Source organism: Dermacentor silvarum, chromosome 3 (assembly GCF_013339745.2).
Source record: "Dermacentor silvarum isolate Dsil-2018 chromosome 3, BIME_Dsil_1.4, whole genome shotgun sequence".
Classification (NCBI taxonomy): Eukaryota; Metazoa; Arthropoda; class Arachnida; order Ixodida; family Ixodidae; genus Dermacentor; species Dermacentor silvarum.
In genome coordinates, this window is record NC_051156.1 from 205129127 (window position 1) to 205145574 (window position 16448).

At 48.5% G+C, this 16448-nt stretch overlaps 1 protein-coding gene across 1 annotated transcript; it reads right to left on the bottom strand.

Moving 5' to 3' along the window:
- Positions 1-1034: 1034 nt before the first annotated feature.
- LOC119446534 (uncharacterized) lies at positions 1035-10075 on the bottom strand. The gene is made up of 3 exons (XM_037710982.2): positions 9859-10075; positions 4807-4990; positions 1035-1269 (listed from the first exon to the last, which is right to left on the bottom strand). The coding sequence occupies exons 1-3, from the start codon at positions 10059-10061 to the stop codon at positions 1141-1143; spliced, it is 516 nt and encodes a 171-aa protein (XP_037566910.2). The 5' UTR covers positions 10062-10075; the 3' UTR covers positions 1035-1140.
- Positions 10076-16448: the final 6373 nt, after the last annotated feature.

Sequence of the window (16448 nt, forward strand, 5' to 3'; positions counted from 1 at the left end):
AATGATACGAAAAATTGCCATCCATCTAATGCTGGACAGTGCTACACAGAAGAACACCTATGGGTATTTAACGAGCAAACTTCATAGCAGGGGGGGGGAGTTGCTTTATTGAGGAAGCCAGTTTGGCTTTTCCAGTGCACTCTGCTGCTCTAATGTGAATGGCAAACTTGCGTTTCAGGAATAGCCCTCCACTTCCCGCATTGACTCATTCCCTTGCTTACTGTTACATTTTCTTCAGCTCCTATGAGCCTGTAATATTATGTCTTGTCTGTAATTTTGAGTCTGAGTGCGTGCCCCAGTTCTTTTAAATTCATGAATCAAGCTTATAGTTATGTTTACTTGCCTGCATTTGCTTTGTGAATTGCACCACTGCACTTTTGACTCTCTGCTCGCCAATGTCATTTTTGCGGTCGCGATCTCCGCTGTGGTACAGAGTCTTTTGTAAGAAATCCTGTGGAAGCTGGCTCATGGAATTCTCATAATTACAGTCGGGTACAACTTTAGAAAGCAGGCTATTTCTTTAGTCGTGGAGGCAATCGGCTGCTGCGCTTCGGTCATCTGGGCGGTGCCTCCCCTGCCTTCTTATGTTGTACCCTACTAAAGGTACTTTGACTTTATGCTTTTTGAATAGGATAGAAGGAAGCACATGCTTTGATATTCATACAGAGCCTTGCATTATTTTTGTTAGGATCAATTAGAACATGGAACAGTGCTGCACATTTCACAGCTACCTCAAAGCTGACGTATCAGCGATCACAAAATGGCTACTAAGGCCTGCGTTATAAAGGCTTCATTTCTACCCATGCCACGAGGCCTCAGCAAAAAGGCACAGACCCATTCCCTTAGAGTGGTGACAGTCTTTGATTACTGACCAAATGTCAAGATCTGTTAGGTAAAAACTGCATCTGGGCACTTGCTAGAGGTGGACTGTTGATACCACGATGGCCCACTTATGGAGCTGACCAGGCTCATGCAGAGGTACCCAGGTCTCGTGCCAACTGAGAAAGACCAGAAGGAGCAGGTAAATTGAGGAATTGTTGTGCCAAAAACTGAATTTTATAACCGAACTTTAGCAACTTCAGCACAGGTGCCTGTGCAGACATGGGACAGATTTGAGCGTCGTACAATCAGGCCTCTTGGTCAGTGGCGTGTCGGAGGCAGTCGTTCGTCTGTGCCTTCCCGGTGCTCGCTGAACTGTACTGCAGGCCGCCTCTTGGTGACTGCACCGGATACTGGATGGTGCGGGAGCTCGAACGATGGCAGGCGTATCTGCGAAAGCGACGCGACTGTTAGGGGACAGCGTAGATGCTGAGCATACTGTTTCATATATCACAGTAAATAATTTCTGCAGAAATCCGCAAGGTGGAGGTTTAATGAAAATGAAAGAATTGTCATCCACTCGAGAGTAGCACGAACCTTTGTACCTTCCAGCTATATACTTAGTGCGAAGACTATATTTGTCGCTTTGCACTACTATTTTTCCATTTCCCCCCACAGTACAGTAGACAGACTTTCGAACGACCGTGAATTAACCTTGAAGATGTGTTCGTGTTAAGAAAAGTATCTGAATAATTAGGAACTAAAGAATTATCTCCAAATTGTTAAGCTGGTCATCCAAGAATTCGTCTTGGCGAAGTTCGTAGTCGAAGCAAAAGAAGCATAGCGCGGCGGACGGGAACAAAGAAAGATGCACACGGCGTTGTGTGTCTCATAATTCCGCACTGTGCTCGTTTTGCCATGAATTAACTCTACCAAACTTCTACCCTTGTTGGCAGTCAATACTTCAATGAACATTTGTCTGGTTAGGTAGCCGTTGGAGAATATTTGAATGGCTACACAAATAAAATTATAAGTGTGTAATTTTATACGTTTTCACTAGTGGAACGTACAAATACAACAAGTACAGTCGTATCAAGTACGACGCTGTTTTGAAAAGGTCGCATGACGACGATTTTGTTTGCTTCTGTGATTGGCTGGTGGAGTAACGCAACGTAGCGCAGTCCGTGTGCCTTTGTTGCCAACTGCTGTTCTTTACAGTTGTATCCTGCTATAGCAATTAAATTATTAGACAGCTATACAAAGTAAGAATAGTAGTTCATCGGCCTTATAAACTTGTAAACATTGCCTACTGACTAACAAACATGGTGTTATGCGCGCAGGCAAACATGAACGCATCTCGCTCGATGACCATGCACGGACATTCGCTGTCAAAACACTGGCGTGAGGAAGCGCGGTGGCAGCAGCGAGCGAATTGCCCTTCATGCTGCCTCTGCTTCAACGTGAACTAAGCGGCGAGAACACAGCGCATACGAAGCCATCGGCCCTCGGCGCACCCAGACTCTGTACCACGGTGCTCTGTACTAATCGCAGATTGCTTTCAAGGAGGGCCCGCGCGGCCGCGCTCAGTCGCGCCATACGCAGCCAGAAGTACGCCCCCTGAGGCCTTGCCCGCGATGGAAGACGGCGCGCTTCCTCCCCGCCTTCCTTCCTTGCGCGTGCGAGATCGAGCCACCATCGATCGTTCTCGGCTGACCCTCGCATGCTCTCACTCGCACCCACAGCACACGCGCGCGGCCACGATTTAATCGCACTTGTACTTTATACGGAACATCACGCCGACAGACGACGTCGGAAATTCGCCTGTAGTGTCCATATAATTGATATCCCAATAAAAACTGTCAGCCCTTCCACTGGGGTTTAGATGGAAGACCAGCGAAGCGGTACTATGGTGGGAATTTTGTATTTCCAATTATGACTATTAAGATGTGACGGTGTAATATGATCCGGTGGTTTTCATTTATTTAGTGACCGCAGGGACCATGGCCTTATGGTCGCTATGGTACACCGCCATAGGGTGTACGGCGAAGGTTGGCACGTTCTTCATAAACGCCTCACCAACGCCGCGCGCGTTCGGTGCGGACACGGGCAAAACGCCACCTGCCGTCGACAACAGTTGTGCGCGTTGTTTGTGTGACCGCACACAACAGCTGTCAGAACGCTGGCGTGAGCAAGCGCGTCAGGCAGCGAGCGAAAGTTCATGCGGTCTATCGCTTCAACGGAAACTGAGCGGCGAGTGTTGCAGATCGCTTTCAAGGTACGGTGCGCGCGACCGCCCGACGCCGTGCTAAGTACAAGTTGCTCGAGCAGATGCCGCAACCCCTCCCTCCCGCGCTGCCTTCCCGCTGTCCTCCTTTCGCGTGGGAGATTGAGTCTCCAGTTGCCCTTGCGCCCGGTCGCAAGATACGCATTTGATGCCGCAGCTAAACGTCGCCTCCCCGCCCTCTCTCCCGTCCCCCAACGGCCTCTCGCGCGACGGAAGTGGCGTTTGCTCTCCGCCGTGCGTTCGCTCCCCGTGAAAGTGCGCGTCCCTCGCGCGCTTTCACTCGCACATACAGCATACGGCCAATGAGAGTTTTTATTGCGATAGCAATTATATGGACACTTGAACCGGATTTCTGCCGTCGCCGTGAGGTTCCGTATAGATTCCAAAGGCGATAAAATCGTCGCCGCGCGCCGTATGCGCGAGCGAAAGAGCGCGGGAGGGGGGGGGGACGCGCGCGCTATCACGGAGAGCGAACGCACGGCCGAAAGCAAATGCGACCGTAGCGCGAAAGGCCGTGGGGGTATGGGAGGGAGGCGGGGCGACGCTGTGCTCCGGCACCAAAGGCGTATCTTGCAATCGGGCGTAAGGGGCACTTGCCACTCTATCTCCCACGCGAAAGCAACAAAGCGGTATGGCAGCGCGGGAGGGAGGGGGGGGGGGCGCAGCTTCTACTCTGCCAACAACTCCGTTCGTACTTTGCCCGGCTGTGGCCATTGCCCGCACGGTCTCTTATCTCCACACGGCTCTGACCTTTGTATGCGCTGTGCATCCGCCGCTCAGTTTCCTTTGAAGCGATAAACCGCACGAACCTTGCTCGCTGCGGCGGCTGCGATTGCTGCCAGCGTTTTGACAGTCCTTGTCTGCGGTCATTCAGTGTGATCTATTCATGTTTGCTTGTGCGTGCTGACACCACGCTTGTTAATTCAGTTAGTAAGCGGATGTGTCCAAGTTTATGCAGCCGATAGAACTACTATCCCTACTCCGAATAGCTCTCTACTAATTTGCTATCGCCATTGATGCTTCGCCTTTCGGGCGAAACTGCGACTTTTTTTTCACATCCTGACGCGACCATCGAAGACTGAGCCCTTAACAGCTTCGCTGTAAAAGACTTAAGAGGGAGCGGCAATCTTGAAGCGTAGTCATAAAAAGATTGTCAATGTAAGTAGCCCGTACGAGCGAGCGAACGAACGAACAAATGTTTTCCTTTGGGAGCACTCGACAAATCTCACGCGTGACGGACGGCAAGATTCGCCAAAGTGGCGTTTCATCGGGGAAAATTATGGCGACAGTAGGGCGATGTGGGCAACGATCGCTGCAGGCTAAAGCTTGCCCGTATTAGGGACTGATCCAATTAAGGTCCGATGCGCGCCAAGTGATCGCGCTACCGCAGAACTAATACTTCGGGCTAAATTCACATTTTTAGCTCACCACAAACAAACAAACCACAGAAATAGGACAGCTGACTCAAGTGCGGCGTATATTAATCGGTGTACCTGTTGGACTAAATGCGGTCCAAATTAATGGCCTAAATTGCTCTGTTTCGCCTATCTGATTCAATAACTTCTATAAGCTGCTAACCTTTCTTGTGGAGTTTAGTTCATGTTTTTTTTTTTTTTTTGCTTTCTACCGCCCGTTGCCGTTGAATCCGGTCATGTAAGTAGGGCCAGGACATGCAGGAAAATGCCCACGTATATATACCCTACCTGCTGTGTGTCCAGTGGGCGCTCTCGTTCGAACGCGTCACCTAGCAGCGGCGGGGGGTCCAGCGTGGCTACCGGTCGGCGGTGCAGTCTGGTGCGCACCGTCTCGCTGATCCAGGACAGACAGTCAGAGGCGCCACACGGGGTGGTCGTGGCCGGCCTAAGCTGAACCCAGCGGTAGTACGTGCTGCAAGACATCGAACAGCGAGTGTGCTTTGGAACTCGATCGGTTGTCGCTAAATTTCAACGATAAGATTAACGTTCGATGTTATGATTTTTACCGCAGAAGCGATTTTAATGCGTAGGCATTCTAGGGCTAAACTTCCCTCGGAAATCTGTCCGTCCAGTGGTCTTTAACGCCTGACACGATGCGCTCCATAGATATGCATGGGGTCCTACGGGGGTATATATATGAGAATGCTTATGACTACGTAGGACTACTGAGACTTATGATTATATATATATATATATATATATATATATATATGTATATATACTTCGCGTTTTGGTGTTGACCTAGAGCCGGGGGTACACCTTCGCGGTTATCTTCTGTTTATTTGCCCAACAGTTTCGGTCGGTGGACCAACCCTATTCAAGGTCGGTCCGTCGCGCTTGAAAAGTTCGGTCCACGGACGGAAACTGCTGGGCAAATAAACAGAAGATAACCGCGAAGTTGTACTTCTACTATTTCAAAATACGCTTGACTCATTGAAAAATCCAGTCACTAAAATGTATGTACCACTGCTACAGATGCGCCTGTTACCGGCTCCGTTATATATGGAATTACACAGGCGAAACAAAGCCACCTAAATATCCTCAGTGAACAAAAATATATCAATGCATCATTGCATTCATAAACCCAATTATTTGACTCTTTCTCCCGTTGTAAAGCAAATAATTCGCTTTGGCTTTTTCGCCCGTTTTCGTACTCGGACTTTCTTCACTGAGGGTAGAGTATACGCGTTCGTCGCCGATCGCCAGTTATAGCTTCTTTCAGGTGCACGTGATTTCGCGCGAGAGCTTTGTGGCGTTTGAAGGTTTAGATGCTGTGGTAGCGTTGTGCCGCGCTTCTCCACCACTTGGGTTTGCAGTTCCAGGTAACGTGCGTCTCTGAAGTCCGCGGTGTGTCTCTTTTCGAGATGCGCCAGGGAGGATTCTTCTTTCATGGGCAATACACATTGCAGTGCGATATAATGGCGAACCTATTTGCGACTACTTTCATTGTTCCTATGGCACTCGGTGTCCGCATCCCGTACAGTAACCTACCTTGCTACATTGGACATCAGTCAAATTCCGCCATATTGCCAAATTCTGTGATGGGGGCATTTTGAGCTAACCAGAGGGGCCGTAACAGCCTTGTAGGCCAATCAGAGTTGACAAGATGGCGAAGTCGACAATATGGCGGAATTTGGCAATGTTCAAAATAGCAACACTAATTTGGTTGATAAATCCAGTGGTCCTTTTTTTCTTTTCTTTTACCGACAGTACGGCATCGTTGCCAACCTAAAATTTCGGTTTGTCTGAGTGGATAGCAGACATGCGCTAGTGTCCGAATCATTGTGTTGAAAGAGGGGACGAAGAGGGTCGAGGCGATCGGTGAGGAGCGGCAGAATAAACGACGACGACGAGTGGGCGTAACACTTACAGCGGCATGGCGAAATGCAAAGTGATGATTGCTGGTGCTTAATTTTCTAAAACTGCGCCTTGAATTGAGAGTGACACCGTTTGTGGAGTGCTCCAGATAGTAATTGTGACGGTAGCGGAAAACTAAAACGCCTTGTGCACACAGACTTGCGTGCTTGCAAAGAAAACCTTCCGGTTTTCCGGAACTCTTGAGAGTTATCTCATAGCCCGCAAGGCCCCAACTTTGACATGTTATATCTTTAACCCATACATCAAGTGCCACCGCTTTGGATTCCTTAAAGTTCGTCTGAATGTTACGCGGGCGTTTTTGCACTCAGCCACCGTTGGAAGGCCAGGGCTGTCGTTAGATCCCGAGACCTCGCGTTCAGCAGCAAAGCGCTGTAGTTGCTGAGTCAAGACTTAGAGATTGACTCCAACCAAATAAGGAAATTTACTAGCCCGACGTTTCGGAACCAATTCAGCTCCTTCTTCAGGGGGTATTCTTCGGAGGTGGCGGTGTGCCGCTTTTCAAAGGTCCATCGTAAAAAGGAGAGGAAGGGGGAGACACTTGACAGGGCACCTGTTCTAGACAGACAAAAGAGGTGGGGGGGGGGGGGGGGGCTTCGGCGTCGCTGGTCGGCTGGGTTGACCGATGCTGGGCGCCCTTTAGTCGCGGGAATGCGTTGACGAGGGACAGGGGGGGGGGGGGGGGGGGGGAAGGGGGACGAGTTGTTTTGGTGTTGACCTAGAGCGGGGGTCTTCTTCCATTCGTCGCGTCTGCAAGGCCATGAACATACAAAGAAGGGAGGATGCCCTTCACGCGGTTTATATTACCCGCCGTGTTCTGAATGTGCCATGACTCCAGTAGTAGCCTTTTTCGCCAGTTTGTCTCTGTTTGAAGGATTTGGGTTTCTTGGAAAGAAATCTTGTGGTAGGCGTCTTCGGAATGTTCGGCGACGGCGCTGCGTATTCGGTTGAATGTTCTGACGTCATTTTCATGTTGTCTGATTCTTTCTTTTAGATTTTTGGTTTCCCCGATGTACGACGCCGGACAGTCGGCACAGCTGATTTTATAGACGACGCCTTGAGCTTTTTCTTTTGGTGGACGGTCTCTTGGTTTAGGAATGAGGATATTCAAAGTGTTCATCGGTTTATGCGCGGCTTTGAGGCCTTCTTTTTTCAATATTTGGCTGAGAGCTTCGCTGGTACTTTTGACGTATGGGATGGACACTCGTTTCTGTGGTCGAGGGGGAGTCAACGGTTGGATGTCTCGTAGTTTGTTTTTTCTTTTTTGTTGTCGGGTTGTTTTTCGAATGAATTCCGTTGTATAGCCGTTCCTTTTGAGTTCGTTGAGAACCGTTCTCCTTTCTTTCTTTTGATCTGATTCCAATGTGCAATGAGTTTCGACTCTTTTCAATAAAAAATTTACGACCGATATTTGTGGTTTGCCGGATGGTTGGATGCGAAGTGTAGGTAGCGGCTTGTGTGGGTTGGTTTTCGGTAGACTGAGAATTTTAGATTGCCGTTGGTTCGTGTAACTTGTACATCTAGGAATGGTAACGATCCGTTTTGTTCGCGCTCCGACGTGAACTGTATATCCGGGTCTACGGGATTTGAATGGCTCTGCAGGTTTTCGACTTGCGACTCCTTCACGATACAGAAGCAATCATCCATGTACCTGAGGAAAACTTTTGGCTTCGGGGAAAAAGTACTCAGAGCTCTGTCTTCGATATTTTCCATAGTTAGGTTAGCCATGGTGACGGAAATTGAGGCCCCCATGGGAGTTCCTTTCACCTGCTTGTAGTAGCTGCCTCGGAAGGTGAAGTAGGTATTTGACAGGCATAGCTCGAGAAGGCGGCAGATCTCGTCTACACTCAAGGGGGTTCTCTCGTCGAGTGTGTCGTCGCGTTCCAGGGCATCCCTTGTTGCGGATATAGCTAACTGAATGGGTACTCTGGTGATCACACCAAAAGAGACCAGGCATTCATCATCTTCGAGGCGTACATTTGATATGAGCTTGATGAAGTTTTCGGGGTTGCGCACGTGGGATACTGTCCTTCCGGTGAGGGGTGATATAATCTGGTGAAGTATGTGGATAGTGATCGAAGTGGGGATCACGAAAAGTCTACGATTGGTCGTAAGGGGATTCCGGGTTTATGGAGTTTTGGCAAGCCGTAAAAGGCTGGTGCGGACCCGTTCCTGCACATTAATTTAGGTAAAGATTTCGAGAATTTGGGTGGTTTCGGAAAATATCGACCAGCGTCTTATTCAGTACTGATTGGGTCCTTGTGGTGGGATCCTCTTTTAATTTTTCGTAGTCTTGGCTGTTAAGGAGGGTGGACGCCTTTTCCTCGTAGTCCTGCATGTTCAACACGACGGTTGAGTTGCCCTTGTCCGCTGGTAGAATTACAATGTCCTTATCTTCTTTCAGTAATCGCAGCGCTCTTATTTCGTCAGACGACAAGTTTCTTTTTCTTCGGCGGTTGTTATTGCACCTTATTATGCCTATTGCTTTTAATCTGAGCGGTTCCCGCACTTTAGGGTCCAGCTGCTGGATGCCGCTCTCGAGGGCGGCGACAACCTTGGGCAGGGGGAGGTTATCTGCGGTGACGTTGAATTTATGACCTTTTGCCAGGACTGAAGTCTCTTCTGTTGTGAGCTTTCTCGATGAGAAATTCGTTACTGTGTGCCTGTCCAACACTCCTGATTTTTTGGTTTGCTTGATTAAAGAAGATATTTTTTTCTTCTGCGTTTCGCGGTGTTTCTTTTCCTCTGAGGACGCAGTGACCTTCGCAAACGAATCAATTGATGAAAAAAGATGGGGTACCTTGTGCTCGAGCTGTCTTCTGGCGAAGAACGCGTCGACTTCTTTCTTCCTAATCACTGTGTGGCACTCGTGTATCCGCGCTGTCACCAGTCTTTGCTGAGCCTTGTTGATGATGTCCCGGCCTTCCGCTGTGTTGATAGGAGTAACTGGAGACTTCGTGGAACGATGTTTTGGTCTTTGCATTTCCGGGTGAAGTTTAAGTGGGTCTTGAAGGTGGAGATGCCTTTCAGGGCTTTGATATAGTTCGTTGCAAGTTGCGCTGCCTCTTGCCCGAAGTCTGCACGTATAGACTTGAAGCTAAACATTTCGACAGAATTACCTGTCTGGTCCCAACCAGACAGGTAATTCTGTCGAAATGTTTAGCTTCAAGTTGCTGAGTCACCGCGGCAGCTGGTGCCGTAAGCAAAAAGTGCTACACGCTTAACGAGCGTGGTATGCCAAGACAAAATGTGTCCAAAGGAAATAGTCATTCTTTTTTTTTTTGCTATTTTTTTCACCAATTATGTACTTGACAGGTATACTGCTGTCAAGGTACTGCTGTATGTCGTTTAAAACGATAGTTAAAATTCGAAAACATTGTGGCTTACGCTAAGCCACACACTAACACGAGTATGCCGATGTGGTAGACGATGCCAACGAGGACGACAAGGATGGAGTTCGAGTTGGAAACCCCGCTTCCTCGCTCCGTCTCGAGGCCGAGCGTCTCAGGTGGATTCTGCAGCAGGGAGACCCCGAGCACGGCGTCCACGGTTAAACTTCCCACGTGGAACAGCATGTCCAGCAGGTAGACGAGCTTCGCGGGCAGCATGCTGGAATGCTGGCTGCGTCTGCGCCGAATAATGCACCAAAATAACACGTGTCCGACATGCGACCGTGCTATAGACTTGTCTCACAAACTCCGCGAAGGGCAGCGAAGGCCAAGGCTCGTGCCATCAAATCAGTGAAGAGAGCCGGTTGCGTGCTCCAGAGAAAGTATTAGGGCTCGCCCGTTGTGCGGTTACTAATCCTTTCGTGATGTTTCCATTTATTCGGCGTCATGCGAATGGTGATCAAATACGGACGACAGAGGAGCCCTATACATCTGATTCTCCTTTATGTCTGGCTGAGACGACTCATAGCTTTCGCGGCAATGCACGGAGTTCGTTAGGCGAGCATTGTGTCAGCGACCATTTGCGGCAAGTTTTCAACAGATTAGAGAAGGTTCCAAGAGGCTCGAATGATTTGGATCGGATGGTTTTGATAGATTTATATGGCCGAAACCGATGTGCCTTAAAGTCATTCGATCCGACGGGCAGCTTATCCTGCCAGCAACAACATCCAAAGTGATTTCGGCTGATTACAATGGAGCGACGAAACGCGCTGCTTTGCGTTTTTTTCACGGGGCACTGGATCTGGCATCGCATGCGTTGTAATGCTAGCGCGACAGTGAAAAGACAAGGACTACAGCCAGGCTTTGTAACCATAGTAACGTTATGCGCAACAGCGAGAAGGCAGGTGTCAACGCGCTGTAAATGACATGATGGCGTTATGTAGACGCCATCATCAAGGGCCTGTGTAGACGCATTTATCAAAGAAAACGAGGGTTGATCTCAGTTATCGCATTTACAACTCGTTCGCTCTCAAAAGCGATAGGTCTGATTGCTTTTTATCAAAAGCCGCATTACATCCACATCAGCAGCTCTGAATGAATGAATGAATTCTGGGGTTTTACTTGCCAAAACACGATTTGATTATGAGGCGTGCTGTAGTGGGGGACTCCATATTAATGTTGACCACCAGGGAGGGGATCTTTAACGTGCCACCATTCACGAGGCACGGTCGTCTTGCATTTCGCTCCCTTCGAAATGCGGCCGCCGCGGTCGGGATTTGATCCCGCGACCTCGTGCTTAGCAGGGCAACACCATAGCCGCTTAAGCCACCGCGGCGGGTGATCAGCAGGCATGCCCGTCAGCGGTAGTGGAAGATGAGGACGGTGCGCGAGCTCTCACTGTGGGAGAGGGAGGCGCGTTGCAAGTCGTGGGTTAAGGAGGAAAGCGCCAATCGCGTTGTGTAGTTTCTCTGGAGAAACTGGAGCCGAATTCAGAAAGGTTTCTGTTTGTAAGAACTTTTTATTGCGTTAGCAATTATATGGACACTCCAGGCGCATTTCTGCGGTCGTCGTCGCCGTGAGGTTCCGTATGAAGTCCACGGGCGATAAAATCGTCGCCGCTGTATGTGGCAGCGAAAGCGTGCGACGGTGAGCCGGCAATCGCGGCTCGCGCACGCAAGGGCGGGAAGGAAGCGCGCAGTATTCCAGTCGCGCACAACGCTCCGGAGAGAGGGTAGGGAGGTGGAGGGGCCTCGCTTTACTGCTGCCGCGCGCTCCCGCCGGACCGGAATGCTCCAGGGGGAGGGGGAAGGTGGGCAGGTGGAGGGGCCGTGCTTTACTGTGGCCGCGCGGTCCCGCCGCTCTGGAAGGCTCTGGGAGGAGGGTAAGGAGGGGGGAGGCTGCGTACTACCCCGCGCGCTCCCGCCCGGGCGGCTGTATCTTGAAAGGCATCTGAGGCGGGCGTGGAGTCCGCCCTCCCTGTGTTTTCGCGGCCAAGATCGCGTTGATGCTAGCACCGGCACGACGCTGATTTCGCTTGCTGCTGCTGCTGCTGCGCTGACTCACTCTAGCGTTTGGCAGCCAGTTTCCGCGATCATCAATTGAGAAGCGTTCATGTCTGCTTGTGCGCACGTGAAACCATGCTTGTTATTTAGTTGGTGTGCCTATGTTTACAAGTTTATACGGCCGATAAAACTACTATCCTTACTTTGTATAGCTGTCTACACTAATTTACTATCGCAATCGATGCTTCGCCTTTCGGACAAAACTGCGACTTTTTCTGATTGGTAGGCGGTCTTCGCTATAATGGTATGTTTGCTGTCCTTATTGGACTGTTTTTGTTCTTACGAACTTTACTAGCGTAAGAACTTTTGTGAATACGGGCCCTGATGCACAGATTTCCATGACCCTTGTGGTTTCGCTCAGTGCAACAGGATTTTGCCACTAATGTTTCCCCACGATTCGGAAAGCGGCGTCGTGGAAACGCCGGCAAACCGATCGCGATCGAACCGCACACAAGATCACGACACGTTTTACGAACAGTGCGGTTTGGCTGCTCCTTTACAGAGCGCATGCAGAACGTGGCGCTGATTTGTGCAGGTATCAGCACTTCAGGTGTAATGTTTGTTTGTTCGTTTGTGGTGTCACTTTGGGCACACAACAAACAAACATTACATCTGAAGAGCAGATCCCCCGAGAAATATTCTGGTCGGAAATCGTTCGACGACACATTTTCCGGACCTAAAACGGGAAGCACGTGATAGGCTGCTAAACGCCTACGACAGGCTATCTGGACGTAATCAAGGCCGTCAGGAGGCTGCATAACTGTTGTCGATGTGGGTCAGAGAAGCCTTCCGTCGAAGGCGATAGGACTCACCCCAGGAACACTGAGTGAAAAACGAAGTGCGCCATGGAGAGTGCGATGCTGCTGATGTCGCGTTTGGGCTTGACGCCGTAGTAGGTGTCCAACACCAGTTCGTAGGCGCACAGCGCCATCATTGCGAAGTGGTAGACCTCCTCAGTCGTCGCGGCCGCGGTGTCCCATAGCCGAGAAGGGGACGTGCTCTGTGAAACAAAGTCGAGTGTTAGCACGATACTTATGACTGTGGCCAAAGTCTTCGATTCTTGCAAGTTCCTGGATCAACCTACCAAGAACCACTCGGCGTAAACAGGCTCCCCTTGAAATAATCTTCCCGTTGGTTTTAAGATTGTTGTGCTTCGTGTAACGCTCCTGCACGCATGCAATACACTGACGGGAAAAAAGTCGCCGTATGTTTTGATCGTTGCACTCACAGTAGTGTGCGTGACTCGGGAAATGCTCTGATGCAGCAGTGGTTATATGCATCTATTAGAAGCACTGGGTATACAAACATAAATAGGGTGTTTCAGCTGAACGTTCCTACAAGCCGCCCTGCCTGATATATGTACGCATAGCCACAGCTGAGCACAATGTAAATTTTATATTTTGGTGAAATAAGTTAAGCTTAACTTGATCAGAAGTCCCGCTTTCACGATCGTGTTCCTTGTGACGTTGTTTTCTTTGTCCCTTCGTCGTGCTCTCTTAGGGTAAAGGGAGTGCTGGTGAACACAATTTTTTATTTTTAGTGAGTGATGGCTCATCTCAGGTTTCACATTATTTTTGACAGTTCTTGTCCTGTGGGAAAGAGTAGTACATTCATATCGGTGCCGTAAGCCTCGATCTTGAAGACGATTACCGTTGTTGGACATTATAAGCCATAAACGGCGTATAATTTTAGAGCGCGCATGTTTAACTTCATCTTAGAGAGTTCCCCTACTGCCTCCTAGATGTAGTTCGCTCATTTTTCTGATAGAGTGTATGTTCACATGTGCGTGAGCCTAAGCAGCAGCGACGTTCTTCATCGATGACATTCGAGGATGCGATCACTTTCGCGAGCTTTCGCCTGACTAGGCAGTGTAGACGTCGTCGCCTAAGGGCGACCGCGTTCCTTGCACTTGGCTGAGCATGCTGTCTTGACAAAGCGTCATGAACGCTGTGAACTTAGTGAGCGCACTTAATCAGGGAATTCTCGAAGATGAAATTAAACCTGCACACTAAAAATTGTTCACCCTTTAGGGCTTATCTTGTCCCAAAATGACACTTAATCGTCATGAAGCTTGTCTCCATCCAACAATCTGCGCTCGCTACTTTCCTATCAAGAACACTAAAGCGCGCTTAGGCATGCATGTCGTCCTGACCGGAAAGTTTCAGGCTCACTCCTAGAGGAAATACATGCAAGATCAATGATGATTATTTTGTGGTTATGTTGGACAAGCAGTTCCACGAAAAGGAGTCACCAGTACTATCTTGGTCCTCTCAGTATATATATATATATATATATATATATATATATATATATATATATATATATATATATATATACTTTAAGAGGGTGTAAATTCTTCTCTATAGTGGGACAAGCAGTGAATCCCGCGACAGGCGACACCCGTACTTTATTTCCTGTGTCATGACAAGAGAAATCCTAAAGTGTGCATATTTCTTGCAGTTGTGACAAGCAGTTACTCTGGCAAAACTGGGTTCTGGCATGAAAAGTCTGGTATGAAACTCGAATGTAGGTTGATGCCAACGAGACGGTCCTTAACTTCAACGGCATCTACACACCGTTGCGCTTCAACGCGTGGTCGCGTTGCAGTGGACACCTGGGGACGTATTCTGGGACGATCACTTTCGGCGATACTATCGCCTTCGCGTGACGTAGTGTTCAACCAGCCAATAAGCGCGCACTGAAAGTGATATCGCCGTAAGCGATCGTCCGAGAATACGTCCCCTGGAAAAGCTCACAATGGTAACGCGGTCGGCCAACTGCACTTGCAAGGGCTAGCAGCTCGAAACGATGCATGCAGGGTGATTCCACGAGAGATCAACGCGGGTACAAAAATTCATATTTTAGATTCCATTCAATATTTTATATTTTGTGCGCATATCACTCGGCAGTACGAAAGTGAACTTGCCTTCTTTGACAAATGGATACTTTAGGAGAAAAAAATATCGAAATTCTTCAGGTTGCAGCGCCATTTTCATGCACCGGGCATTCTTGCAAATTCACAACAATGTGAAATACAAAATATTACGGCTACAAAGAATGCATTTTCTTGTCTAAAACGTATACGTAAAGAAGAGTCAGCAAGCGTTGTTTGAGGCTTCTGTGAAAAACGGAAGTGTTTTAGAAAAAATTCTAAATTTGCTACACTTTTTGAAATTTTCTATATTTACAAATTTTTATCTACTAAACTAATGCATGTAGCCTTTTGAAATTTGGTGGTCTATGAGACCTTAACCTGCTTAACGATTGTGCTCAATATTGTTGCTGTAGCACAAATTTCCATTTTTACCGTTTGCCTCAAATGTTAAGTTTTGACGAAAATGAACACTATTTAAAAATCAAAATAAAACCCCCCCATCGTTAATTTTTCTCAAAATTTCGTAAACAGCTGTCCACAGACACTGGAAAAAGAACACTAAAAACATCTTGCATTATTTTGTTTTCAATGACAATATATGTGGTAGAAATGAGAGCTTCGCCGAGATGCAGCAAGGTGATAAGAAATAGGGACATCCGGGTAAAAAGAACGTCCATTAGCCTCTGACTTGCCTAAACTTGGTCATGATTGCGACAAAAGGGTAATTTTACCCTTATGGTTAATACTTATGCATAAAATAGTGTTTAGTACAATACACATTCTCTTGGATGTGAGTAAAGATACGTCAACAGAGCAACCTTTACATGGCTCATTTTATTTAACAACTGTGCCTAGCTTGCAGCGCAGATAATTGCAGATTTAACGGTGAACTCCCTGTGCATGTATGTACACAAGTAACAAAATTTACGGCAGGTAAAAGTATCTAAAAATGTTGTACTCGCCATGACTCCATCGGAAGCGACATTATACAGCATAGCCTAAGATACGGCGGGGGGGGGGGGGGGGGGGGGGCGATGGTGTTGGTTAGGCCTGATTTAGCTGGCAGATAGCGCCAGCGTTTGCTCTCTTCTGCCGCCTCTTTAAAAAGGGGGTTGGACAGGTGGAACGAGGCACGACACACGGATGAACTGTTCCGCGTTAACAGGGGGGGAGGGGAGGGGGGGGGGGGAGCGTGTTTGCGGAACTAGTTCTTACTCTATGAAACAGCGTATAGCTTCTGCGTGGCGGATTTCTTAAACCACTCCTGGATGGTGAGGTGATATTCAAAGTGCTAAAACCACTCCTGGATGGTGAGGTGATATTCAAAGTGCTGAGAAGTCTTTATATAAGGGGTGATTCATTGGCACTCTTAATTTAATCTGCTGCATCATTGCCTGCAAGTCCAACATGTGGCGGTACCAACTGAAACTTCAGAATGAAATGCCTATTGCTGAGCTCCTTAGCCAACGTCAATGACTGTCGGCCGAACTTGCTTCCATACAATGCACGGGATAATTGTTGGAGCACCGCTGACAAATGCGAAAGGATGATAGCGTGCTGTGAACGCGTCCTCAGTTTACGAAGCGCTGCAGTAATGGCGGCTCTTTCCGCATTTTTAATAAGACCAACTGATCCAGAGGGCCAGATCACGCAGATCTAATGAAGCGA